A 27860-nucleotide genomic window follows, 5' to 3' on the forward strand; every position below is an offset into this window, starting at 1 on the left:
AGAGAACTACATGCCCCACCGTGCCCCACGGAGGGAAACATCGGGGAGGCCTGTTCGCTCTAATACTCGCGATGATTGGATCCATCTCTTCCTGCCGTCCTAGGAGAAGTTCTTAAATCTGGAGGTGGGGCGAGAGGCGGCAGTTTTGGGCGGGTCAGGGCGGAGCTGAGGAGACGGCGGAGGCGGAAGCTGCGGCCTGAGGGGTGGGGAAGGGGCTGGCCCCGGAAGGCAGAGGAAACCCTGAAAAGAAAACAGCAACAAGCTGAGCTGCTGTGACAGAGGGAAACAAAATGGCGGCACCGAAGGGGAGCCTCTGGGTCAGGGCCCAGCTGGGGCTCCCGCTGCTGCTGCTGCTAACCATGGCCCTGGCCGGAGGCTCGGGGACCGCTTCGGCTGAAGCGTTTGACTCGATCTTGGGTGATACGGCGTCTTGTCACCGGGCCTGTCAGTTGACCTTCCCCTTGCATACCTACCCCAAGGTAGGTCCCGTCCGAACCGGACTGCGACCCTCCCCTGGCAGCCCATCTCTCCGCTCTCTCACACTTGTGACGGCTTGGGAACCTGCGTGTCGAATCCACACCCTTCAACCGCTGTCTCCCACCTGTGTAGCTCCTGTTTTCCTCCCTAATTCTACCCGCACCCCTCTCGTGCTGTAATTACCGGAAGTTTGTGCTGCATCGACCCTATAATAGACTGGGGACGCAGAGATGAGCAAGACATGACCCATTTCCTCGGGCAGCTTTCGGGGTGGCAGGGAAGACGAGCACTCCGATGGGGAAGAGGATATAGATGATTAATGCAAGGTCTTCACGTTCGAGGGGTGTAAGGGATGGTGGAGGGTAGGAGCGGATAAGCAAGCCCACAAAAGGTTAGTTTATAACCCATGTTTACCGAGCGCCTCTCTGGGCCGGGAGCGCAAACTCTGTTGTGGGAGTCAGAGAAGCAGACAATTACACCGTGGTATGAAATATATTAAGTCAGACCTAGTAGTTGTGAGACGCACAAGAAGGGCTTTCCGCCTGTGTTGAATTACTGTGTGCAAGACGCCGCCACTAGGGCTTGGGGTGGCTTAGAGAAGAAGCAGTTAGGTTTCTGCGTTCAAAGAACTTGACCGTTCAGTGCAGAAGACAGAAGGAATTCGTGGCGCGGTTATAGAAATGAGACTGCCCGTGGGAGGTCGGGGTCCCAGTTTACCGAAGGGAGTGACCCTGCTTTCACTTCTCATTCGCCTGCTGTTGATGCCTTTCCTTTAATTCCATTCTGCTTCTCAAATTTTGGGTTTTGTGTGTTTTTTTTTTTTTCCAGCTTAGGAACTCTGTTTACTCCACATTCTAAATTGTGTGGTGACTCCCCACCCTTTCCCATATGTAATTTGGATATATGCTTCCTTCCCCCCACTGGCTTTTTTTGTAAGAGCTTTTGCTGTTGTTACTGGTCTTTTCCTCCTTGCATTCCCTTCATCTCCTCTGTGCTGTTGACTTAACCGTGTGACTAGCCCTCTTTGTGCTCTCAGACTACAATGAAACCACGAGGAAAAGGCCAATGAACTTTAGGATGTTCCTTATGGGCAAATGCTTTCAGGTCTTCGAAATGAAAAGCTCTAAATGCTTTCACTTCCCATATGTCTGTTTACTGTGGGATTTTACACTGCATGGGGTTTATCAATTTTCAAGAAAAAGTGTGGGATATTGATTATCCTAAAATTTTCAGTCAGGAACAAATTATAACAATCGGGAGAAAGAAATGAGAGATTCTGACATCCAGGTTTCAATCAGTGTTTACTGCCCTAAACACATTACTGTGTTCTCTACTTATAAATCTGTCATCATTAAGAAGATTGTATGAGGAAACTCATCAAGATTTATTTGGCCTGGCATTGAATGGAGACTTGTTTTTGTTTCCTTCTAGTGTTTGGTTGTGTTTTTTTTTTTTTTTCCTTTTTTGAGATTTTCCTAGCAAACTTGTAGTATGACTTGGGATGCTGGGAGAATAACTAAATAATATAAACATTTCTGGAAACTTCAGGCACTTTTTAAACATCCACTATTTAACAGTTTTTAACAATTGATATGCTATCTGTAAGTCATCTTTGTTTATTCATTAAAGCTGTTCTCACCAGGAACTTGAAAGTCATTTGGCTTCCTGTATGTTAGATGGACTTAAAATTTATTAACTGTCTACTCTCTGTTCTCCAGTTTGATGAGAGATTTATACCCATTATCCCTTATTGTCACTGCCGTGCAAAGTAGGATTTTACAATGGAGACTCTGAAAGGTTAAGTGACTTGCCGAAGGTCACATAACTAAGAAGTAGTGGAGTGGTAGGAATGCAGTCCTAAAACTGGCTATATTGTGCTGCCTTCTATTAATAAAGTTGTGTTGAAAAGATTTAATTTACTTATTTCACTAATTTCTTTTGGCCCTCCAAGTTACTCTGCTTTGCAGTTCAGGAAAAAGCAGCGTGTGTTATAAGAAATTAGATGAATTTAGAAGCTCATGTAACCTTTTGTCTGGTATTTGCAACTGGAAGATAGAAATCTCATTTTAATGGCTTTTTTTTCAGAATGAATTATTTGTTGCAAGAAAGAATAGCTGTTTGTAAGTAGTTATTTCAAAATTCCTTTATAGTTACCATTTAGCTTTCCTCAAAAGCGCAATTGCATAATTTGTCTGGATTCAAATACAAGAGACGTGTGTTATTTTAACAACAAAGCTAATTAGAACCAAGCTGGTCATTTTTAAAGAGTGTGGGCTCTGGAACCATAAGAGCCTGGGTTCCATTCCCAGCTCCACTTTTACTCTCTGTGTACCTTTGCTGATCATTTAACTTCCCGAGACTTCATTTTGTCAACTGTAATAAAACAACAACACCACCTCACACCTTACAGAGCTTGTGTGAGGATTAAAGATAATGTATGTGGCACTCTTAGCACATAAAACCAGTTCTGGGAAAGCAAATGCATATATTCTATAAATGGTATCATTGAGGTCCCTTCTGATTATTTAGCTGGCATTCAGTTTGGTGGGGAGCACCATTTCCTTGTGCTCTAAATCAGAGGAGATACATTTAAAATAAGCTTGTCAATTATTTGAGATACATAGAGCATGAAATATTTACTTAAAATAATAATATTATCTAGTACATGAAACAGTTGGAATAAGGATATGATTCTTAATAGCTATCAGTTGAGCCCCTACTCTGGGTTGGACATTGTATAATACCTCAAGTGTTACCATGCTGTCTGGCACATTGTAGGTGCTCATTAAATATATTATTATTATGCCTATTTATTAGATGGTATAGCATAATATTCATTTGTGGATATAAAATGTATAATCCTTATCATAATCAAGATTGACATAAGAGTATTGTCCCCATCTTACAACCAAGGAAACTGAGACCGAGAGAGATTGTCGCTTTGCCAAGATTGTACAGGACAAGTTGTGAGGCTGAGCTTCAAAGCAGGACTGATTCCTGGACCTAGGCTCTTTGCAGCATGCCATACTCTCTTTTGGAAATAGGGATTGGAGGGCTTATTGGCTTGGTTTAAGAAAAGAAAACCTACCTGAAAATGAAATGGCGTCCAGTAGAGCTCATACTAATGAGCTCAAGCTTCCTCTGTGCAGTATAAGGAGATAAATGATGCTCCAAAAACATAAGAGAATTCTTCCACTGTTTTACAAAGCTGCAAAAGCTACTCAGGAATGAAATTTATCTTAATTGTTAAAATTCTTTTGAGTTTCACCTTAACAATAAATGCAGCTAGAACTGAGGTCTAAAAACACTCTAGCTTCAGAATTACATGATAACACTTGTTTAATGTCAGACTGCAGCCATCTCTTCTGAATGGGTTGTTGCTGCTGCATACATCTCACTGATCCTTCTGCTGGAAAGAAATGCATACCTTTCTCTTCTGTTGATTGCTAACTGGTGTATGCACATGCTGTTTCCCTCCTTATTAGGTGCCCGCCAATTTGTACACAGTGGATCACACAGTAAGTTGAGGGTGCTCCCCCACACGTACTGGTTTGTGTCGAATACTGTGTGTATTTCATCTAACAAAAGCCTGTTGAAGACATGGTTATTAGTCTTATTAAGCAGTTAACATTTTCTCATAATGAAGAATCGACCCTATCCTGAGCTCCCATAAATAGACAATGATGCCTGTAACTGTTGTTTTCTGTTTTAAAAAAAATCTATTATCGTAATTAACACTACTACCATTTATTGAGCACCATCTGTGTCCCAGGCACTATACAAGGAATAACTATGTTCCAGCATTATTGAGGGCTTTGGAGATACTTTATAGCTATTATCTCCTTCACAATGAGAAAACTGAGATTTAGATAGATAGAGTCACTTGTGCAGCATCACTCACCAGAACAGTTTTAATCCAGGTCTGGCTAATTCCAGAGGACTTTCCCATACACCACACTGTTGCTCTTGTTTGTGTGTTCAGTTAAAGTAAGCCAAGTTTAAAAACGCCTTTCATGAAAGCATTTTTATAGATGTGTGCCTCACTTTGTGGGGCCTTTATGGCACTGTTTGCCATGTGAAGCTAGTTAGGATACTTTTTCCTGAGAAGCCAGATGAATTGTATAAATATTTATGTGGCAGAGGGATGCCATTCATCCTGAGGTCCTTGCTTACTCATTTCTACTTCTATTAAAGTTCTGATTATGTCACTGTTATTTTTATTTTCAAAATTTTCCCACCACATGTAACCTTGGAATATGGGAAAAGGGTATGGGTTTTTTTGTTTTGTTTTGTCTTTTCCCACTAAGCTTCTTTCTTGGGTATTACTTTTAAAATAAGAAACTAAAACGTCTTTATATGGCAAAGGTCTTGAGTATTACCTGGCTCCTATCGTATTTCTTGCTTTCAGTTATAAACTTTTATTGGACATTTTATAATAAACCCTACTAACTTTGTTTTCTTTTTGACCCTTTTTTCCCCCCAAGGGAAAAATACTATTTTTTTGATAATCCTCCTTCTTCTTGAACTCCCTAGGAAGAGGAGTTGTACGCATGTCAGAGAGGTTGCAGGCTGTTTTCAATTTGTCAATTTGTGGATGATGGAATTGATTTAAATCGGACCAAAATGGAATGTGAATCTGGTAAGATCCTATGCTAACAGTATATAGCATTGCAGTTTTTTGGGTTGTGTTACACTCCTTATGTATTTTCCTCATAAGATGACAAGCATATTGTTTAAACTAATTTCTAGTTTAAACTAATCTCTAGTTATTACGAGGTTAGAGTTTTATCAGCTACTGTTAGAAATTTTATGGACTTTTTTTTTTTTTAAGATTTTAAGATTTTTAAGATTCACAAGTAGGCAAAGAGGCATGCAGAGGGGGTGGGGGAAAGCAGACTTCCTGCTGAGCACAGAGCCCAATGTGGGGCTCAATCCCAGGACCCTGAAATCATGACCTGAGCCGAAGGCAGAAGTTTTAACCCACTGAGCCACCCAGGCACCCCAAATTTCATGCACTTTAAATTTCATCTATAAGTTTCCCTGCTATATGAAAGTAGAGCATTCCTGTGAAACCTTTCCTAAACCAAAATGGCATAACATAAAGAAGCAATTACCATTACTTTACATGGAAAATTTTTTGAGTTTTCTCAGACCCAAAAAATAACCTCTCTTAAGCTTTTCTGGTACCTTAGGACACATCTTGCTATAAGGCACAAAGTAAATCAAGATAAAACACAGATGCTCCCAGACACTGTCAAAGCTATGGTAGCTTGCCTGCCCAGCACAGTTTCCAGGGAAGGAGCTTGGCGGTGCTGCCCTTGCTCCTGAGGAGCACGGGCTGCCTTTGTAATGGCTCACTGCAGAGCAAATGCTGAACTTTAAAGTTTTCACTTTCTTTTTCATAAAAGCATGAATGCTCTTTGGATTTCTTTTGGTTAGCAAAAATAGGTATGACATTCTGAGAAGTGGGGGCTGCTTCTATTTGTTGAGCCAATGTTTATTTGGTACTGTGGGTAGTACACCTTTGTGTAACCAGGCATTCGGTTTAAATGCAGTAGTAATTACCCTTCTCATAATTCATCACTACCTTTTCAGTGGATAGTATAATTTTCTTAAGCCTTTCAATCATAGGCCAGTTGATTTAGCTCAATGTTTTTTGTTTGTTTTTTTTCTTACTGAATCAGGCCTTTGACTCACTATTTAATGGTGTATTCTTTGTGGGTCATGCCAATAAAGGAAGTAACCAGAGTCTGTCATCTCTTAAAACACTGTTCTTACCTTTTGGTGAAAGAGATGTGTTTAATAAAAGAAACCTGTAATCAAGACAAAATTGACATTTAACTTTTTAAAGAAACTATAGTGGAATTTTCTCCATTCATTACATTATGCTGCTTATTCAGGATAGCAAGAGGTACCTTTTTCCCCACCACTATGCCATGACTCCTATCTAGTCTCCTTGATATCATGACGCTATTTTTTAAGGGCTCAGTCTCATAACTGGCCATCTTTATATGTGCATAACGCTGTTCAGTTTATTATCTGGCACCTTGGAGAAGTAGATTACAAATACATGACTGGGCCGGAAAGAAAAAGAAAAAATAGTTACAGTGGTAAAGTGTTCTATATGATAAGAAGGAACTGGCTCTGCTGAACTAAATGAAGAAGGTGTGCACCCATTTCAACTTTAAAGAATCCTGCTGTAGGACATTTTCTAAGTTCAGGTTCTCAGAATTTAAGGTGTTAAACTGATTGCTTTGTTGGATTTTTCTTTGCCATGCAAACACCCTTGATTCTCAGGAAAGTCATCCAGATCTTAACAGTAATGTCACAGATTGGTGTAAATCACTAAAATATATTGTTTTGTTCAACTCCATGAAGTAATTCCCATTGTAAACATATAGAAATCAACAGTTGAAGAGGTTAAACAGCATAGCCCAGGTCACATACACAATCAAATGTGTATGAAGCCAAAACTTGAGGATGCCAGACCAGTGTTTTTTCCAATTTGCAAACCTTAGTGATGAGGATCCCATTATTATGACCATCATCATCTAGCCTGAGCCTGAGTGTGTAATCGGTAGATTTATACCGGAAACATCTGACGTGTGGGAGGTAGAAGATGCGAGGTTTATTAAAATAATATATTTGCTACTATTACTGAATTTGAAAATTCTATCGATGAAATGCTTTTTAAGTATAAGAAATTTTTTTTTACAAAATGCCAAATCCCTTCTTTTCTATCCTTTCCCTTTTTCTTTCCTTTCCTCTTTCTCCTCCGTCTCTCTCTCTCTCTTTTTCTATGTAATTTGACTGTTTTTCTCTTACAGCATGTACAGAAGCATATTCCCAATCTGATGAGCAATATGCTTGCCATCTTGGTTGCCAGAATCAGCTGCCATTCGCTGAACTGAGACAAGAACAAGTAGGAAACAATACTGCCTTTCAGAATTGCCTGCTTAAATTGCACTGATTTGTATTGAAATGTTTATCGCCCACTAGATACTGTTTTAGTGTTATATTTTATAATTAGTTTTCAGCAAACAAATTAAATGTTTGCAGATAGAAAAGTCAGTTGCATAATTACTTTTGTAGAATGCTTTGCTGTTGAAAGTTACGTTCATATCCATAATCTCTTTCGTATTTTCTCTCGGTCCAGTGATGATATTATCCCCATTTTGCATATAAAAAAACTGAGGCTCAGAGAATCAGTCGTTGACAGTCATTTTTTTTCATCTGAGCTGCTCTTCCCTTAACTTAGATCATCATCCTTTCTCATCTGTATTACTAAACTTGCAAACTATTTTTCCACTTCACCCCCTTCTAGTCCATCCTTCAGTGTGTGTTCAGATATTTATTTTCTAAATGGAGATCTCAACTTGTCATTCTCCTCTCTTAAATACTTCAGGAGCTGCCAGCCCCCCCCCTCCCCCCGCCCCGCCATTACATCCAGGGTTGAGTGCAAACCACTTATCATGGCCTGGCTCCTGATTACCTCTCTTAGGTCGTCTCTTTTCCCCACCCCCATACTCTATACTCCAGACATTCTGGATAAAGTTTGCTAATTTATTAACTTTTGCAGAGGAAGTACAGCTACATGGTATAGAACTCAGAAGGTAAAAAGAGTATATAGTGAAAAATCTCCTACCCCTATATCTCCTGGCCATTCAGTTTTCCTCTTAATGTACCCAGGGTTACCAAACGTATTTTATGCATATACAAGGATGTATGTACTCCTTCTTTTTTTAAATACAACTATACATAAATAATGTCTATTCATTCTGTTTTTCATTGTACAATCCATTGTGTGAATGGATCATAACTAAGCAGTCTCTTATTTGGAGATGTTGGTTGTTTCTAATCTTTTTCATTTATAAGTGATGTTGCATACTTTGCACATTTATATCTATAGAATAGAATGACAGTAGAATTGCTGAGCAAGAGGTATCTGTATTTTAATTTTGAGAAGTAGAGCAAAATTGTCCTCTGTGGAATTTGTACCAATTTTTAAAATTGAGATGTAATTCACATTGTATAAAATTCACCCTTGTGAAGCAATCAATTCAGTACTTGTTAGTATGTTCACAAAGCTGTGCAGCCATCATCACTATCTAATTCCAAGCATTTTTCTGACCCCAAAAAGAAACCCATACCCACTTCCCTTCTTCGCCAGCTCCCGACAGTGTTCCACTTTTAATATATTTTGAATTTGTGTTTACTTACTATGAGTAATGTTAAACATGTTTTCTAATTTTTAAGAACCATTTTTTTCTCTTAGTCGTATACATACTGAGTAGTTCTTAATTTTTATATGATGAGTTATTTCATGGTTTTGTTCCTTCTACTCCCCATCGTTCTGTTGAATCCCCTTGATTCAGGGCAGGTGTCATTTCTTTTGAGAAGCCTTCTTAACCCCTTCTCATTCTGGTTTGGGTTAGGTACCTTTCTTCATACACACGTCTTACCCTATTTTTAAGCTCTGTCCTATATAGATTACACGATTAAACACAGGTATATGTCGATGAATAAAATACATGTGGTCCCTGATCTCCTGAAATTTATAATCTCAGTGAATACTTGTTTGGTGAATTAATCAATGAAAAATCTCACAGCTGGTAGTGGGAAAATCAAATCATGAATATAGATCTTTTGATTCTATAATCTGATCTCTTATTCCATAATGCCTCTCTTTTGAAATATAGCAGAACCAAAGCCATCCCTAGAGTGCAGCAAATGGTATCCCATACGTGTGCTCTAGAGGGGCCCACTGCTGCTAAATAAATGAAAAGGTCAGAATTGGGGGGACATGATACCCATTAATGTTAAAATCAGTAGCTTACTATATATATTCAGCCCATAAGTACTCCCCTCACCCTGCCCTGCTATCAGTCTCACATTTGATGTATATATTCTTTTGGTTGAGTTTTTTTCCTTCCCCTTTTCCATTGATGTTCATTATAACATGATATATTTACATAAAAGCATTAAAGATGAGGAGGGTATAATTTGTCCCTCCCCCTTCAACCTCTTGAGGCCTTGACAATCCTTATTTAATCAAATCTTAAGAGTCTTCACAATTTTGAAGATTCAAAATCTGATTCAAAAGTTTGTTATTCCGATAGAGGTGACAGGTAGTTTATAAATGTGTTTGGTGGCAAATTAAAGTAGTCTGGGATCTTAAGCTTTATCACAGTTTATTTGCATAGGAAACTCAGAGTTTAATGCTAGTTATTATGGTAGAATCACTTAACTTTTTATTCCTTGTCCCAAGATTTGGGGAATGCTGATTAAGTTTGCTCTCTTGAATATATATCTATAAAAATAATAGATTTCTCATGATTTAACCTTTTTTTTTTTTTTTTTTTTTTTTTTTCTTTTCTTTTAAAGCTCATGTCCCTGATGCCAAAAATGCATCTACTCTTCCCTTTAACTCTGGTAAGGTCATTCTGGAGTGACATGATGGACTCTGCTCAGAGCTTCATAACCTCTTCATGGACTTTTTATCTTCAGGCTGATGATGGAAAAATAGTTATATTCCAGGTAATAACTTTGCTTCATAGATTCATTTAAATGCTGACAATAGTTAAGTGTACATGTCTTTTTTTTTTTTTTTTAAAGATTTTATTTATTAATTTTGACAGAGAGAGATCACAAGTAGGCAGAGAGGCAGGCAGAGAGAGTGAGAGGGAAGCAGGCTCCCTTCAGTGCAGAGAGCCCGACGTGGGACTCGATCCCAGGACCCCGAGATCATGACCTGAGTCGAAGGCAGCGGCCTAAACCACTGAGCCACCCAGGCGCCCAAGTGTACATGTCTTAAATGAATGTCTTGGCATAGAGCGATATACATCATCAAATAATAATTACTGATTTGGCCTACATTAAAACATTGGGCATCGAGACACAGTGTGACTTCCTTCTGCCCATCGGAAGCCTATCTCAAGCCTGTTTTTCCTTATCTAACAAGAACTCTGAGTCTTCTAAATTTTATAGTGGTTAAATTGATAAAATGAAACCTCTAGATATGAAAGATAAAAATAATGACTGTACTTTGGCTATAAATAATGACATGATATATAAATCACATATGGCAGAGCTCTGTGACATAATTTTTAGTTTTTTGCAGTGTTTTTCTTCATAACTCTTATAAGAGCTTGTTGAGAAAGCATATTGCTCCCCTAGAGAAGTAACTTTTCTCCTACCTCATTATTGACCATGTGATGTGATGATAATAACTTCTTTTCTTAAAGGTTCTTAGGCACTAGGCGTTTACATATCTTGTCTCAAATCTTTAAACACCTTCGTGAGGTTGTATTCTCCCTCTTTTATTGATAAGGAAACCAAGAGTTTAACTTTTTGAGGTCACCCTGCCAGTAAGTAACAGAATTAGGCTTCAGACTCAGGTTACTTTCATTCCCAGGCTCATATACCACCCTATCATGCTATCTTTCTTTTAATTTGGGAGTTAAATTCCTCAAATGTACCATAAACTATGTTGTGGCGCTTTCTCTCAAGTAATAAAGTAAACCTTTTAATTATTATTGCTAATAGAATGGCTCACTGTAAGGCTGGTATGTGATTCTTAGTACTATCCTGAGTCTTAGGTCATCTATACATACCTTGGTAATAAGTAACACACAGAAGGAAATTTTTCTCTTTAAATTCATAATTTCTGTGTCCTAAAGCTAACTAGCCGAAAGCTTAAGTTCAATCTGAGAGTGGACCCCTCATTTATTCCTAATTAGATGTGAGTTTAGCTTTGTTTCTCTCTTTGTATCAACTTGAGTGCAACTAGACTGGAGACCTGCTCCAGAGGGTCTGTGCTATGTGGAGGATGTGAAGTACGGAGTATTTAGCTATAGTGTGTGAATTACTCATACTTAGGGATGAGTGGAATGTTTCAGATGAGAAAAATAGAGATAATAGGTGTTTAGCCCCAGATTTTGGCAGTCTGCTAGAATTAGAATTCATTCTTGCAGGGTATGCTATTTAATGCAGTATGTTGTAATTTGTCCCTGCTTTTTTAATTTTTTTTAGTGTTGTCAGAAAGTTAAACTGACTAAATACTTGACGATGCCAGAAATCTGTCTGTTTCTTTGCAAGGCACTGGATCTGATGTTTAGGAAGTGCAATTAAAATATATTGTGGCTAATGTGTTTTATTTTTTTATACCAGACTTCTGTTACTTTTTCTCAATTTGAATGTTTATACAGATGATGTGTTATAGAACTTGTTACTGAGAAAAGCATAAGAAGTACAAATGGCTTAATTGCTTTCATTATCATTTTAGTCTAAGCCAGAAATCCAGTATGCACCACAGTTGGAGCCGGAGCCTGCAAATTTGAAAGAATCATCGCTAAGCAAAATGTCCTGTAAGTTTTATTTCAAGTAGCTTGGGATAACAACATGAGCAAATCTGGTTGTGGTCTGGGATTGGTTTATATGATTGTTCTTACATTAATAGAAAGTGAACAAATTATTTCTAAACAGTGGTTCTCAAACTTTAGAGTGCATTAGGATCTGGAGAGCTTGTTAAAACAGAGTTCTGATCCTTAACTTCCAAAGTTTCCAGTTTACTGGATCTGGGATAGGACCTGAGAATTTTCATTTCTAACAATTTCCCAGATTTTGTTGATACTACTGGTTAGGGGACCATGCTTTGAGAATCAATATTCTAAAAACATGTAGCTTGCTTTGAAGGATATTTGACTATGAACTAATGAGGTATTCTGACATTTCTGATATGCTAACCAAATAGTGAAACTACCCCAAAAGTGTGAGTTCTTGTTCTATTTTTACTTCCATGCTAGAAATAAATTTTAACTTGTAGGAATGTAAAACATCAATCTAAAGCTGAGCTTACCTTTTAAAATGTATAGTTCATACCTTATTTGAGATACTGATTTCATTAACTTTCTAATTATTTTGTGATTAGATTGAAAGTAAACAGAACGTTATTAAGTAGAAAGCAGCAATATCAACAAGAATTTGAAAATAAAATAGGAAATCCATAATGTGGTAGAATATTGATTTGGTTGTTAATATGCCAGAGGAACTTGCATTCCTTATCAGGGTATCAGATTTCACTTATAAAAGCAACTGGGTATCTGTACAGCCTATCTGTCTAGGGGTAGTTTTGAGACCATTTTTGGGATATAGGATATCATAAATTGTACTTTGTTATTTCAGCAGATCTGCAAATGAGAAGTTCACAAACACACAGGAGCTATCTTGAAGATGGAGAAAGTGATGGCTTTTTAAGATGTCTGTCTCTGTATGTATTCCTGTTTATTTATAAGTATAGGTGATAAAATCTGGCTTGTATCAGACAGATTCCTTTTTATTGTTTTAAAATTATATTAGCTGCTCAAAAATAAAAAAATTGTTTACATTTTTCCTATTAACTTGTACTTTTGGATATTTTAGTTTGCTTAAAAGGTAGTACATACTACTATAATAAAACCCAAGTAGATAGTTTCTTTCACAGTACAGAAGCATTCTTATTAAGATGCCCTGATTTATGTTAAGAAATGTGCTTCTTCAGATGTTTAAATTAAGCTTTAAAGTATGTCTGAATAGTTTGGGGTTGGATTTTTGTTTTTATCTTCGTGGGAGGGTAGGGAGACTAGGGAGGGTAGGTATGGGGTATGGATTAAGGAGAGCTTTGTATTCTATCCTAAGGAATGTCAGCTCTATATCAGGGATCCTTAAAGATGACAGCAGTAATTGGGTACGTTATACCCTCCTAGGAAGGAATATCAAGCCTTCTGAGAGTGAGGGGGGGTTTTATTAAAATACGTATGTTTCTCCTCCTCCAAAGAGCTCTGATATGAGCTCTCCTCCTATAGCCCCCCACTCACCTCTCCAAAAAAAAAGAAGAGAAAGACAGTGGCCCACAGCACTTACTGATAATTCCCTACCACATCAGATACCAGGCCAAGCGTTTGAGTAGGGATGGTAAACAAATGCCCTCACAGTGTGTGTGCTCTAGTGGCCCATTGTCGCAGGTGTGATGCTGCAGTAGTCCATACCACCTGCCTCCTGTACGTTCTTACACTAGAAATAGTTTCCCGGGAGTCTTCTTCTCCCTCTCTCCCTCTGCCTGCTGCTCCCTCTACTTGTGCGCTCCCTCCCTCTGTCTCTGTCTCTCTCAAATAACTAAAAATCTTTTAAAAAAAAAAAAAAAAAGGAAGGAAGAAAGGAAGAGTTTCTTGACAGGTTTTATCAGGTATCAGCAGCATTAATTTTGGCAAAATTAATTCCTTTTACCAAACAAAGGCTTTAAAGACTGGGTAAGAAAATGAGGACTTAACTTTAAATTTTCTCTTCCTTTCTTTTCTAAACCTTGGCAGCATAATCTTTCTCTCTCTAGTATGTAGGATTTTTGTTGCAGTTTGATGGTCTCATGAAACCTAAGTAATCACTTAATCTTAAGTTACAGTTTATTTTCAGTGCTGTACTACCTGGCAGCTTATTGTTGACTTATATCCTTTAGCATTTTGTCGTTATATTTTATGTTCTTTTAAATCTAAGATTTTAAAAGTGATTTTGTAAATGGTTAATTTAGGAAATAGCTAACTTTTTAACTAGAGCTTTAATGCCTAGAAGTTTCTGTGTACAAACAGGAATTATAATAGTATTTTATATTTTAGCAAAAAATAACTCCTTTTTTTTCAATGCTTTTTCCCTTCATTGAGCTCATTTGACTCTTAAAACAGTACCCTGTGATAAGTAGGTGAGTCAGAAGTGAATTGCCCACCCCCAAGATTATAGATCCACTACATTAAATTTCAAACCTAGCTTTTTAAATGCTGCATCTTCTGCTCATCCTGTTCTGCCATAGGTGTCATAGGGTCATGAGTTTTTCATGGTGACATGTGAGATCACCTAGCCAATCAGTGGAATCTGGTCTTTGGACTCTTAACTGCAGTGCTTTTTATTGTGTACATAGCTGTTACGGAGAGACCCTTAACTTCCATGGTGGAATTTGAGATCAACTTATTTTTTCACTTGCACTTCTTTTCAGAGAGTCTGTTATATGCCAGGAACTGTTTCAGGGACTTGGAATGTAAAGAAAGATGTTCAGTGTCTGCCTCTCTGGAGTTCTCAGGTCTAGCATGGTAGAGACAAACATAGAAAACATGAACAAGCAGAGATGATTGCTCCATATCATACATTCCTCTCATACACATAGTACAGGAGTATTCCTTCAAAGGGAGGATTGACAGAGGGGATAGACAGAAGTCTTAAATAATGACCAGAGATTTTTGTTAGTTATAGCAGATTTCTTTAAATTTTTTTTCAGCTATGCTGGCTTCCTACTAAATATATGAGGTATAGTAATACGTATGGAGAATCAGGAGAATCAGAGACCGAACTGGGTGGACAGGAGCTAGATAGGAGCAGAAAAGTAATCATATCTAAGTATTGGGACAAGGGGTCCATGCGAAGGATAGAAGATCAGGTTGGAGAGTTTGGTGAATCTTGCAAGCAGCTATGAATCAGGGTGAGGGACAAAGGGAACAAGAGGTAACGGAGACAGTTGAGAACCGTGGGATTGTTTTGTTGTGGAAGTGGAAGAAACAGATGGACTCTAAAGTGAGCCCCAGTTTTCTGGCTTAACTAGTTGTTAATGGAATCCAAATGTCAAATATATCCTCTTCATTTCATGGAAGGAAATTCCTTAGTACTTGGGTTAGGGCTAGAATATATGAAGTGGGTGTTTTTTTCATTAAAAATATTGAAATATTGAAAATATTCAAAAAATATTTAAAAATATTAAATTTCATTAAAAATAATAAAAAATTAAAATTTTTTACTCTATTATCTTTCTGAATTGGAATACTTAAAACAAAGCATCATATAGGCGTTCCCTGCTTTTAGATGCAGTGCGTTTTCCAATGTCCACCTCTTTTGCTGGGAGACAAATAATGACTGTGCATACCTTTTCCTTAGCATGTTCAAATGTTGGCAAACCATCAAGTGAGTAGGTTATGATGGTAAGTATAGACCTTCTATGAGGTAGTATTGGATGAGCACAGATGTGAAAATCAGACTACCTGCAGTAATTGCCACAGTTTTTCAGAACTGAACTATTAAATATTTAAAAATAGCTTGATTTTTTCCTATTCTTTGAATCTTAACCTATAGTTAGGCAAAAAATAGGTTTATGGAAAATTATGGGAAAAATTCTAGTTGCTAATCCTTGTAACTGGCCGACTTTATGATGTTTTAAATATAAAAAAATATAACTGTCTCTTTACTAAGATATGCTAGAATGGGTACAGAATGCCTCATAATAGATGTGCTCTTATAAATTGAAATATAAGTAAATTTTAGCAAATTCGTTATTTGAAGTATTCTGGGGATCCTAACTTCTAGAAGCCGGTTTGCATCCTTTTATAAAATAAATGATCATTTCATAATGTACCTGTTCTATACCTTAAATCTTGGAGATACTGGGTTTTCTTAAAGCAAGTTTCACTATAGTGCCTTGCAAAATATGAATGACATATGAATAGCAGCATACAATTTATAGGACATTTTGATTTACATTATCTCATTTAGTAATTAAAAAATAACTGACAATAATTTGCTTTACTTTTATATATTTTGCAAAAAGCCAGTATATCTGATTTTTTAAAATTATAGAAGTGATAGCCGTGTTACAGAAACTTGAGAAATGGAGGACCCTAATATAAAAGCTCTTATGATATTTCCTTCTCTGGGTAAGTTTTTAAATAGCTTTAAAGGTAGTACACGTGAAGGTTTATTTGTGTTATTAAACTAAAGTGCATAAGGTTGATGCCTTTCATTATTAAGAATCTGTTGTTTTATATTATGAAATTTTAACGTGACTACTTGTTTTTCAGTAACTCTGGGTGGATTTTAACCACGACTCTTGTCCTCTCGGTGATGGTATTGCTCTGGATCTGTTGTGCGACCGTCGCTACGGCTGTGGAGCAGTATGTTCCCTCTGAGGTAAATTTAACCCAAGCCCTTTGGCCATTTGAACACTGAACCATGTGATTTGCCATTTTAAATGCCTAATTTGTTAACTGGAAAAACATGGCCTCTCTACTAATGGAATGAGAGAAAATTCGGTGGTTTTAATCACACATGGAAATGGCAGGTTTGCAGCACGAGAATGACTGTCCCCAGTTTTCTGTGACACTAACTACCGGAGTGCCAAATATGTTGGCTGGTTTGAGTAAGGTGTTTCTCTCTCCCTGGTTTTCTGAACCTGAAAAGAACCTGTTGACACCAGTTTCTAAAGTGATCTGTGAGAAGAAAGACTTGTAAAACTACTTAGAATTTTAAATTAATTGCCACAAATGTCAAGGAGTAATTGCTGCTTTAGGAGCAGCAAGGCTGGAGTATTTGATTTTTTGAGTTAATATGTGCGGATATCTAACCCTGAGAGAGATGGAAAACTCTTGTGACTTCTTTGGTAATTAAAATTTAACTGGCCCAAGAAACCTAACCATGTAAAGGATTTTTGTGTTGGGAAAAGGCTATAATTTGGTGACTCAGCTTAGCTTTCAAGAAAAGAAAGTTATTTGTGTAACTAAATAGAGGATAATAATGTGTATGGACATCAAATCCAACTGAAATAAACTTTAGTTTTCTTGTGCCTCCAAAGTGTAATAGGAAAATATTTAAAAGAAGAAAGGAAAGAAATTAAAATAGAATCTAATAATATATAGTTAGCATGTACCTAGCATGGTGCTTGAACGATAGTCTTACCTTCATAGGGTTTAAAGATAGCTTTTTAAAGTAAGGTTTACATATGGGTAATGATTATAATAATATATTTCATGTTTTTTACTAAGATGCTATGTGATACAAGCAGCTAGAAACTGGAACAGGATAACGTTGGTCACTAACATTTATAGAGTTCTTTAAACTTTACAAAATATTTTCATGTATCTTCCATATCCAGCAATACTCTAGAGCAGGTTTTGTCATTCACTTTAGAGATGAGTAAATAGGCTTACTTCATGCAGGTAACTTTCCTGGCTTTGCACAGCTGTGAAAGTATTGAGACTGGAATTCAGCTCATGTCTTTTGACTTGCAACTCCTGTCCTTTTCCTGCATACTCTTTCCTGTGGCTGATAAGGTGGCACAAGTAATAAATGCATAAAGTGTTAAGGAAAGCAGAGTATATGTGCTGAGATTGTCAAGAAGGGCTTTTGGATAATGAGGGTCTTGCTCTGAATTTTGAAAAACGGGTAGTAAGGCATGGAATAGCAGAGAGAGAGGAGAGTGGATAATTTTCCCAATTACAGACAAGAATAAGCTGTCAGGTGGGACGCCTGGGTGGCTCAGTCAGTTAAGCTTCCAACTCTTGATTTCAGCTCACGTCATGATCTTGGGGTCATGAGATCGAGCCCCAATTCAGACTCCATGCTGGATGTGGAGCCTGCTTAAGATTCTCTCCCTCTGTTCTTCCCGACTCCCCTCCATGCTTGTGCTCTCTCTTGAAAAAAAAAAAAAAAGAATAAGCTATCAAGGAAGGACTGTAAGGAGTTGATAAGAAGAAGAACTTCATTAGGAAATCAAATGGATAAAGTTAGACAGGATTGGGAAGAACTTTGAATTGTGGAAGTATTAGAGAATAAGTAAATTTCTATAGAATTCATCTATTTATGATATGAATATACAGATAACATCCTCTTGCTGCATTACCTACTTGTGTTCTTGTTTAGTTTTGATATCTATATTTTTTGTTGTTGTTCTTGATAAAACTGAAATTACTTATCTTACATGGGAATGTCTTTGCCTGTTACTTCCTTTTATAGAGAGCTGCCTATGCTCTCTATATCCTCATATTAATAAAGCCTTATTGACCCCCACCCATCCTGTGGTACTTCATTCCTTCCTTTTTGTATCAGCACAGTTCCTTTTTCTTACACCCCAGCTACCAGAAAGACTCTATAGAGATTGGTCCAGTTATTGTCAGGAAAGACTGGCTGGCTGGCCTCAGGTGGAATTTACCTCGATCCACCACAACCTGAATCCTGGTCCCCAGGCCAACTGATTGATGTCAAGCACTTTCTCCCAGGCACTGTTCTGAGTGTTTTACCTGAATTAGCACATTCAGTCCTTTCAGTAACTTGTGAGATGGCTGCTGTTATTATCCCCATTTTCCAGATATGGAATCTACAAAAGAGGGTATACAATTGCCCCAGTATCATTTACCCAGGTATTCTCACTCCAAAGCCAATAGTATGCTGAAATCTCTTTAATTAGCCTAAAATCCTAAATAGGAGAGTTGATTATGTATTTCATTCAGGAGCTGATCTCCTATGTGCCCTCTTTGACACTAGGAAGATAGATACCAGCTGGATCACGTGGTTCATGTTTTTGAGCCAGGATCCACAAATTCTCTCTTATCCAAACAGTTCTCAGATAGGCATTTCATGGTTTCTTCTCTCTTATCTCCTTATGCAACTTAATGGAAATGACCTCTTCTCATTGTGGTTTTGGTCATATCTTACAGACCTGGGGATCTTTTCGCTCCCTTTCAGATGATTCTTTATCTTCTCTTCCTTTCAGATGTTGTCACTGCTCTAAATTTTGTTTTGATTGTATAGGTTTACTTCTGTGAGAAATTATCTCCTATCTTCTAAGTTCTTTGGGGAAACACCTCACTGTTCCCACATATGGCTTAGAGCCTGTGACTATGAAACTTAAGGCATCAGCACTACACACGATGTCCTGATGGCAGCTGTTATTTTTCCTCTAGATATCTACCATATGGATGTTTCTTGCCCCTCTCTAGAACTCTACTACATATCCTTAATAATCAAAATTATGGCAGCACCCTCAAAAGGCCTGTACTTTTCTAAAGAAATATGTTTTCTGGGAAAATGTATGGAAAACAGCCCCTTAGATTCACTACTTTTAGGCCTTATTTTCTATGTGAAACCCTTTCTTGCTGGGTAATAATGTTTCAACTGTTGTTTTTTAATTATAAAAATTTTGTATACTTACTGTAGAAGTACACATAAAGTACATATAAAGAAGCAGAAAAAAATCACTCATCATCCAGAACTATTATAGTGTTTCCATTTTTTTTTTTTTAAGATTTTATTTATTTGAGAGAGAGAGAGAATCTGAGGTAGACTCCATGTTGAGTGCAGAACCCAACACGGGGCTCGATCCCACAACCAAGGGATCATGACCTGAGCCAAAACCAAGAGTCTTGGACGCTTAACCAACTGAGTAATGTTTCCATTTTAGTGGATTTTTTTCAGCATAAATAATTTTAATACATACTAATATTTTGTTTTTTGTTTCAAAATATATTGCAGTGTAAATACTCTGTCCCTGGTACTTTTTTCCTCTGTTTACTGTAAAAATAGCTGAAAACTTAGCATTACAAAAGTTGTGCAATTCTCTTGGCTAAAATCCACCTATTTTTCACTTTCATAAAACATTTTCATTGATTTTATCATGGAAACATAAATTATTTTTTACCCCTTTCCTTAGTACCATGAGACTTCATTTTAAGTCTTAAAAGTATGATTCAGGTGTGAGCAATGTTATTTATATTTTGTTACATTACTTACATATATGATCCTGTGTGTTTATAGGAAATCATGAGCCTGCTGAGAGAATGTGTGTCTCTTCAGGACTGACCTGGTATTTGGGAGCTAAAACATGAAATAGAACAAGTTTCCTTTCTAGTCACTACAAAGTTTAAAATGGTGGTGATAAAGATCCGGAGTGTGATTCTAGAAACATATGAGCAGCTTTGTTTTTCTTATTTAGGAAAGCTCTGTAATAATTTCCCTTTAGCCTGCTTTTTGCACATAGTAGGTACTCACCATATATCATTTGATTGTAATGACCAGGAAAAGGTGGCAAAGAATTTCATCTCTTTGGCTGATTTTATAGTCTTTTTTTTTTAAGATTTTATTTACTCACCTGACAGATAGAGATCACAAGTAGGCAGAGAGGCAGGCAAAGAGAGAGGAGGAAGCAGGCTTCCCGCCTAGCAGAGAGCCTGATGCAGGGCTCGATCCCAGGACTCAGGGATCATGACCCGAGCCGAAGGCGGAGGCTTTAACTCACTGAGCCACCCAGGCGCCCCTCTTTGGCTGATTTTAAAGCAGTGTCATTTTTGAGTGACTTGACTTATAAAGGCTTATTCTCTTTTCTGTACTTTTTCATCAAAATGACTTTTGATGTCATTTTTGAAACTTTACGAGATGACACTTGGTCTTGTTGAGCTATCTATTTAGGATAAAGAGTTGTCATTCATAGTAGTGCTCATCGGGCAGCTCAGACTTGACACGTGAGAACAGGATGCAGCCATATTAGATATTTCTTCCTGAAGATGAAGCAGAAATATGCTATTGTAACAGGTGATGATATAGATGCTTCTCGGTGTTATCTCATCATCTGTGCTTCCTTTTTTCTTATTTGTCAAGATCATGATCCTCTGATTTCATGTGGTCAGTTAAAAAGGGTTTTCATTCTCTTGAGCAACTCCTGTGCAGCCTGGTTTCAGCATGAGCCGGACATAGTCCCTGCCCACCCTGGTCTCTAGTGCTTGCAGCTCCTCCCCTTCGCAGTGCCTGAGCGAGTGCACCATGGAGAGCAGGAAATGGAGACTTACCTTCCAGGCAGACATTGCCCAGTTCATGTTTCTTGTCATCAATGCCTTCTGTTCCAACAAGGAAGTTTTCCTTTGGGAATTGATCAGTAATGCTTCTGATGTCTTAGACAAGATTCCCTATCAGAGTCTAACAGACCCTTCCAAGTTGGACAGTGTTAAAAACTGAACACTGACATTCCCAACCCCTAGGAGTACACCCTGACTCTGGTAGACACAGGCCTTTACATAACCAAAGCTGACCTCAAATAATTTGGGATGCAAATTTGTGATGAAAATAAATAATTTGGGAACCGTTGCCAAGTCAGGTATTAAAACATTTATGGAGTCTCTTCAGGCTGGTGCAAACCTCTCCATGATGGGACAGTTTGGTGTTGGCTGTTATTCTACCTTCCTGGTGGCAGAGAAAGTGACTGTGATCACAAAGCATAGTGACAATAAGCAGTATGCCTGGGAGTCTTCTGCTGGGGGCTCCTGCACTATGCATGTGGGCCATGGTGAGCCCATTGGCTGAGCTGCCCAAGTGGTCCTCCACCTTCAAGACCAGACAGAGTACTTGGGAGAAGCTGGTCAAAGAAGTGGTCAAGAAGCACTCACAGTTCATAGGTTATCCCATCACCCTTTACTTGGAGAAGGAATAAAAGAAAGAAATCATTGATAACAGAAATCATTGATAACGAGGCAGAGGAAGAGAAAGGTGAGAAAGAAGAAGATAAAGATAATGTGAAGCCCAAGACAGAAGATGTGGGCTCAGATGAGGAGGATGATAGCAGGAAGGACAACAAAAAGAGAAGAAAGAAGATTAAGGAGAAATGTATTTACCGGGAAGAACTGAACAAGACTAGGCCCATTTGGACCAGAGACTCCGATGACATCACCCAGGAATAATATAGAGAGTTCTACAAGAGTCTTACCAATGACTGGGAATACCACTTGGTAGTCAAGCACTTATCTCTAGAAGGTGAGTTGGAATTTAGAGCATTGCTATTCATTCCCTCTTGGGCTCCTTTTGATTTCTTTTTTTTTTTTTTTTAAAGATTTTATTTATTTATTTGACAGAGAGAGAGATCACAAGTAGGCGGAGAGGCAGGCAGAGAGAGAGGAGGAAGCAGGCTTCCTGCGGAGCAGAGAGCCCGACGTGGGGCTCGATCCCAGGACCCTGAGATCATGACCTGAGCCGAAGGCAGCGGCTTAATCCACTGAGCCACCCAGGCGCCCCTCTCCTTTTGATTTCTGAGAACAAGAATAAAAAGAACAGTATCAAATTCAGTTTGCTGTGTGTTCATCATGGACATCTGTGATGAGCTGACATGAAAGTATCTCAACTTCTTCCATGGTTGTGGTTGACTGTGAGGATATGCCCCTGGACATTGCCTGAGAAACACTGCAACAGAGCAAAATCTCTAAAGTCATTTGCAAAAATACTGTGAGCATGTGCCTTGAGCTCTTTGAGCTGGCAGAAGACAAGAACTATATAAAAAATTATATGAGCCAATCTCTAAAAATTTAAAAGCTTGGAACCCATGAGGACTTGACTAACTGGCAACTCCTCTCTGAGTTGCTGCACTGTCACACCTCCCAGTCAGAGAGGAGAGGACTTCTCTTTCAGAATATCTCTCTCACATGAAGGAGACCCAGAAGTCCATCTGTTACGTCACTGGTGGGAGCAAGGAACATGTTGTCACCTCTGCTCTTGACGACCAGATGCAGAAGCAGGGCTTCAAGGTAGTTTAGAGGACTGAGCCTATTGATGGATAATGCATGTAGCAGCTCAAGGAGTTCGATGTGAAGAGTCTCGTCTCTGTTACACAGGAGGGCGTGGAGTTGCTTGAGGATGAAGACGAGAAGAAGAAAATGGAGGAGAGCAATGCCAAGTATGAGAACATCTGCAAATTCATGAAAGAAATCTTAGATAAGTAGGTGACAATTTCTGGGGCACCTGGGTGGCTCAGTCAATTAAGCATCCAGCTCTTGATTTTGGCTCAGGTCATGGCCTCACAGTCCTGGAATTGAGCCTGCAAAAGGTTCTGCACTCAGGGGAGTCTGCTTGAAGATTCTCTCTCTCTCTCTCTCTCTCTCTCTTAAATAAATAAATCTTTAAAAAAAAAAAAAAAGTGACAATTTCCAGTGGACTTAGGTCTTCACCCTGCTGCACTGACTAGCACCTAACCTTGGACAGCTAACACAGAGGAGATCGGGAAAGCCCAGACACTTTGGGATAACTCGACAATGAGCTGCAGGATGGCCAAAAAGCCCCTGGAGCTCAGCCCTGCCCGCCCCATTGTGGAGACACGGCAGCAGAAGGCAGAGGTCAACAAGAATGATGAGGTTGTCAAGGACCTGGTGATGCTGGTGTTTGACACTACACTTCTCTCTTCTGGCTTCTCACTTGAGGATCTCCAGACCCACTCCAGCAGCATCTGCCTCATAGTCAAGTTAGGCCTGGGCATTGATACAGATGAAGTGACAGCACAGAAACCCAGCGCTGCTCTTCCTGATGAGATCCTCCCTCTTGAGAGTGATGAGGATGCCTTTCTTGTGGAACAAGTAGATTAGGAGTTTCTACCTGCAGACCTTGTGCCCTCTGTATAGTGTCCCCATGGCTTCCCCAGTGGCCTTCCGTGGCCCTGGCCCATCTGGTTCCCTCTGCTGAAACAAGTGGGTTTTTTTCCTCCTGTCTTTCTAAGTCAGGATACAGGAGCCTTGAACATCTGACATTGGGTTTGGATGTGTATTGTGGGGTTTTATTTATTTTGTTCGGACATCAAAGTATGTGAAATAAAGAAGATACAGTTTTATACAAATAAAAAAGAAGAAGGGTTTTGGAAAGTTCCTAATATTCACATTAGTAAATCCCATACATTGAATAACTGATGATCACATATGTGAATAACTTACTATGTGCCAGGCTGTGTTCAGGGACGAGAGATACAATTGAGAATATGATGATCAAGGTGGAACAAAGTGAAAGGACGAAGGCTCCCAAGACTCAGGAAGTAGGGTGAATATGTCTTAAATTGTAATAAGCATTATTTTCTTTGTCTTAAAAAAAAAAGACCAAGAACCTTGCTGTTCAGAAGTGTTAAGTCTGCTAAGAGTCAGAAAATCAGAAAACAACATACATGCCATGGTTTTCAAATCCAAATTCTGTTAGAAACTGAATTTTAGAGATTTAAGCAGCTTACCTAATATCATGTAACGGGTTAGTGGCAGAGCTAGGCCTAAAGCCCAAATACATATTTACTAATTTTTTTACTTTTAAAAGTAGTACATGTGGGGTGCCTGGGTGGCTCAGTCATTAAGCGTCTGCCTTCGGCTCAGGCCACGATCCCAGGATCCTAGGATCAAGCCCTGCATTGGGCTCCCTGCTCAGCAGGAAGCCTGCTTCTCCCTCTCCCACTCCCCCTGCTTGTGTTCCCTCTCTTGCTGTCTCTCTCTCTCTTTCTCTCTCTCTCTCTCTCTCTCTCTCTGTCAAATAAATAAATAAATAATCTTTTAAAAATAAAAGTAATACGTGTTCCTAAACTGTCTTCTTTTTCTTCACTTCTCAGGTAAACCAGTTAGTAGTTTAAGCAATTTTTCTAGTTACCACATTTTAATTTTATCTTCTGTTTTTTGTTTTATCAACTTTAGACATTATCTAAGGTCTTCCTACTGAAGGATGAGGAGCTTGGTTTGCTCATATGTTTCCCACATCACCTTCATCTCTGTACATTCTGGTTTTTGTAATGTAAATTTTGTAAACTTTTAGTGATCACTTTATAAATTTCAGTTGACTCCTCATTACTTCCTTTCCTTCCCTCTTCTCATACTCTTGATCTCAGTTTTCATTAGTTATTATGACCCTTGACAATAAAATACAGATGTTAGTTCTGTATATATAATTCAGTGCTTTGCTACAGGTTGACTTGAAAAATTAAAATCCAATAACCAGCATTTACAGCATTATGATTATGTAAATATTCAAAACAGAACCAGATACAGTGATGAATAGAGTCACATTCAAGCAAATAGATCCTGAATTACTTAAAATTTTCTCAAGAGACTCTTGCAACTATCTCTGCTTAATGGAATCTTTTTTCTTTTGTTCTAGCCTTCTTCCCATTTTCTAAGTCATCTCAGCTGCTTCTGTTTCTTGTATTCTGTGTGTTTTGCTTTCTTGAACTACTTTTGCTGGAGCACTTTCTTGAGTAATTTTTTTCATAAAGGATGCTTGGGTGGTAACTTACAAAGTTAATATTATTGAAAATCTCTGTTGTACCCTTGTATTTAATTGGTAATTTGAGAATGCAGAACAGACACAAAATTGGTATACATACTACAGATTATCCAAATGCTCCCATTCATTTCTCTGCACACATTTTACACTTTCTTCCTGCTCTAGATAGCTTCTTCCATGTCAGTGTTTGAAATCATTACAACAGTTCCCGGTTGCCGTTCAAAGGTCTTTAAATGCTGTTAGGTAAATTTCTGAAAGTTTTTCTTGCCCAGTCTCCCAGAGCAAATGATCGCATGCTAATTCTGAGTTTTAGGGAGGCCGCGCTATATCAGATTTATGTCCAATCTATCAACTGCTGAATTTGTCTGAAAGATATTCCCTTACTGGGAAAATATAAGGTACTGGGCTGCCTCTTTGTTGCAGAATAGTTGTTGGCTTGAAAAATAGGCAGCAGACCACATCTGAAACATGTTCAAGTCAGCAACCATCACGACAAGCACTTTTAGAACATTTTCATTACACCAAAAAGAAAAGCTCGTACTCATTAGTAGTCACTCCCACTGCCTCCCAAGAGCCACCACTACCACCCTGAGCCACAGACACCCAAAATGTGGTCTCTCATGACCCTTTGCACTTCGTATGATGTGGTGAGGGTTCATCCGTGTTGTAACATGTAACGGTATTGGTAGATACTTAATCTCTTGAAAGTGCTCTTTGTTCGGCATCTTTGAAAAATACTTTTCCAATAGCAAGTACTTTAGGTGGTTTTGCCCCTGTCAATCATGTCAGCACTTCAGTTTTTAATTGATAGATTCAGAGATTTGTTGCTTTATGAGTTAATGAAATCTACCCATTCCCTAGTAAAAACTTTTCACTTTGCTTTTTGGCCTTTAGGAGATAGACCTAATCCAAGTAGACCTACTTTCAAAAGATGTTAGACATTACTGTTATACTCGAAGAAGTTTTATGCTATTTACCTTGATTCTGTTTTATGTTTTCATCCTTCTATTGTAGTATTTTCTTAGATATGATAGAAATAATTTGAGGAGCTTTTATGTATTTATGAAGAGACTTGTATCTGTTGTTGAAGTGTTTCATGTATATTTTTTGTTCTACTCATAGCCTTTTGAAATACCTTTTTCCAGTGTGTTAAGTCAAAACTTAGCCCAAATCATTTGATCACTTGTTCAGAGAGCTAAGGATCTTAAAGGAATTGATCACCTAACACATCAAACATCCAGCATCAGTGTTCTTGGTTGGCCCACACTAACTCCATTTAAACCTGAGCAATATTTCTTGATGGTTAGTTGTTATATTTCTAAGTATTTTAAGTTGGCACATGTGGAGAAGTTTTCTTTGGCCATCCTTCGGGAGCTGAATCATGTATCAGTAGCACTGAGTAAAAGTATTCTTCATTCTTGAAATGTCTGTACAGAGTTTTTGTTTTACCAAATACCTGTAGATTAAATTGTTATTTGAAGACATACTCAGAGAGGTTCTTAACTATTCAAATTGTTAATGTGCATTGATTTTCTTTTGCAGAAGCTGAGTATTTATGGTGACTTGGAATTTGTGAATGAACAAAAGCTAAACAGATACCCGTCTTCTTCTCTTGTGGTTGTTAGATCTAAAGCTGAAGACCACGAAGAAGCAGGGCCTCTACCTACAAAAGTGAATCTTACTCATTCAGAAATTTAAGCTTTTTTTTTTTCTTTTTTAAAGTAAGGGTAATAGACATCTAAATTTTCATTCCTCATAGAGCTTCTAAAGATGGTTTCATTGGATAGGTCTTAAAAATCACTATAAAATGCAAATAAAGTTACCCAAATCTGTGAAGACTGTATTTGCTGTAACTTTATCTGTAATTTCTTTTCTAGTAATTTAAGAGACGGATATTTGGGATTGCATTTTTATTTTACTAATACCTGTAGCTGTTACGCTCTGGTTTCTCTTCAGATCGTATAAATCTTTCGCCTTTTACTAATACTGGTAGCTGTTTTATTATTTACATTGTTTTTGTTTGTTTTCTTTCTTAGCCAGATTCTGTGAGCTGATCATTGCTCTTCCCCAGCTCCTGCCATAATACTGTCTGTCACCTTAGTTAATAAACTCAATACTCGATAGGATTTGATGCTTTTGCTCAGAAATGGCCCACAATGTGTATTTTGAAATCTAGCAGGAAATGCCCTTTAATGACACTACACTTTCAGTTGTACTGACTGAAATCATTAAAATTTTATTTGAATAATTATGTGCTGAAATTTGAGTTAATATACTCCCGATTTTCCAGATCGTTCCTTTCACCCCTACCCAACCAGAAAAGAATTTTGAAATGTTCTGTCTATAGCTGTGTAACAGGATGGTCAGAGAACAAACTGAAGCGAAGATGACCCTCTAAAAAGTGCGTTTTATGTTATTTTGTGTAGGCTATCGGATTTTTGTTGGATGAGTCTTTCCAAAGAACTGTTTTTCTTTGTTAGGAAGCATATCATATGTAAGTTAAAGATATTTTCAGAGAAAATTTCTCATGTTGCCTGTGAGAATTA

The 27860-nt window shown here is 38.1% G+C and overlaps 1 protein-coding gene and 1 pseudogene across 2 annotated transcripts; both read left to right on the forward strand.

Moving 5' to 3' along the window:
• The first annotated feature begins 195 nt into the window (after positions 1 to 195).
• TMEM59 (transmembrane protein 59) lies at positions 196 to 27563 on the forward strand. Of its 2 annotated transcripts, none has more exons than XM_046016228.1 (8): positions 196 to 479; positions 5011 to 5116; positions 7305 to 7399; positions 9862 to 10014; positions 11762 to 11843; positions 12661 to 12745; positions 16344 to 16452; positions 26857 to 27563. In XM_046016228.1, the coding sequence occupies exons 1-8, from the start codon at positions 291 to 293 to the stop codon at positions 27010 to 27012; spliced, it is 975 nt and encodes a 324-aa protein (XP_045872184.1). In that variant the 5' UTR covers positions 196 to 290; the 3' UTR covers positions 27013 to 27563. The 2 variants fall into 2 exon arrangements, with proteins under 2 accessions (XP_045872184.1, XP_045872192.1); XM_046016236.1 differs by having other exon boundaries at positions 199 to 479; positions 12664 to 12745.
• LOC123948993 lies at positions 19774 to 24343 on the forward strand (annotated as a pseudogene).
• Positions 27564 to 27860: the final 297 nt, after the last annotated feature.

This window comes from Meles meles, chromosome 1 (genome assembly GCF_922984935.1).
Source record: "Meles meles chromosome 1, mMelMel3.1 paternal haplotype, whole genome shotgun sequence".
NCBI classification, from domain to species: Eukaryota; Metazoa; Chordata; class Mammalia; order Carnivora; family Mustelidae; genus Meles; species Meles meles.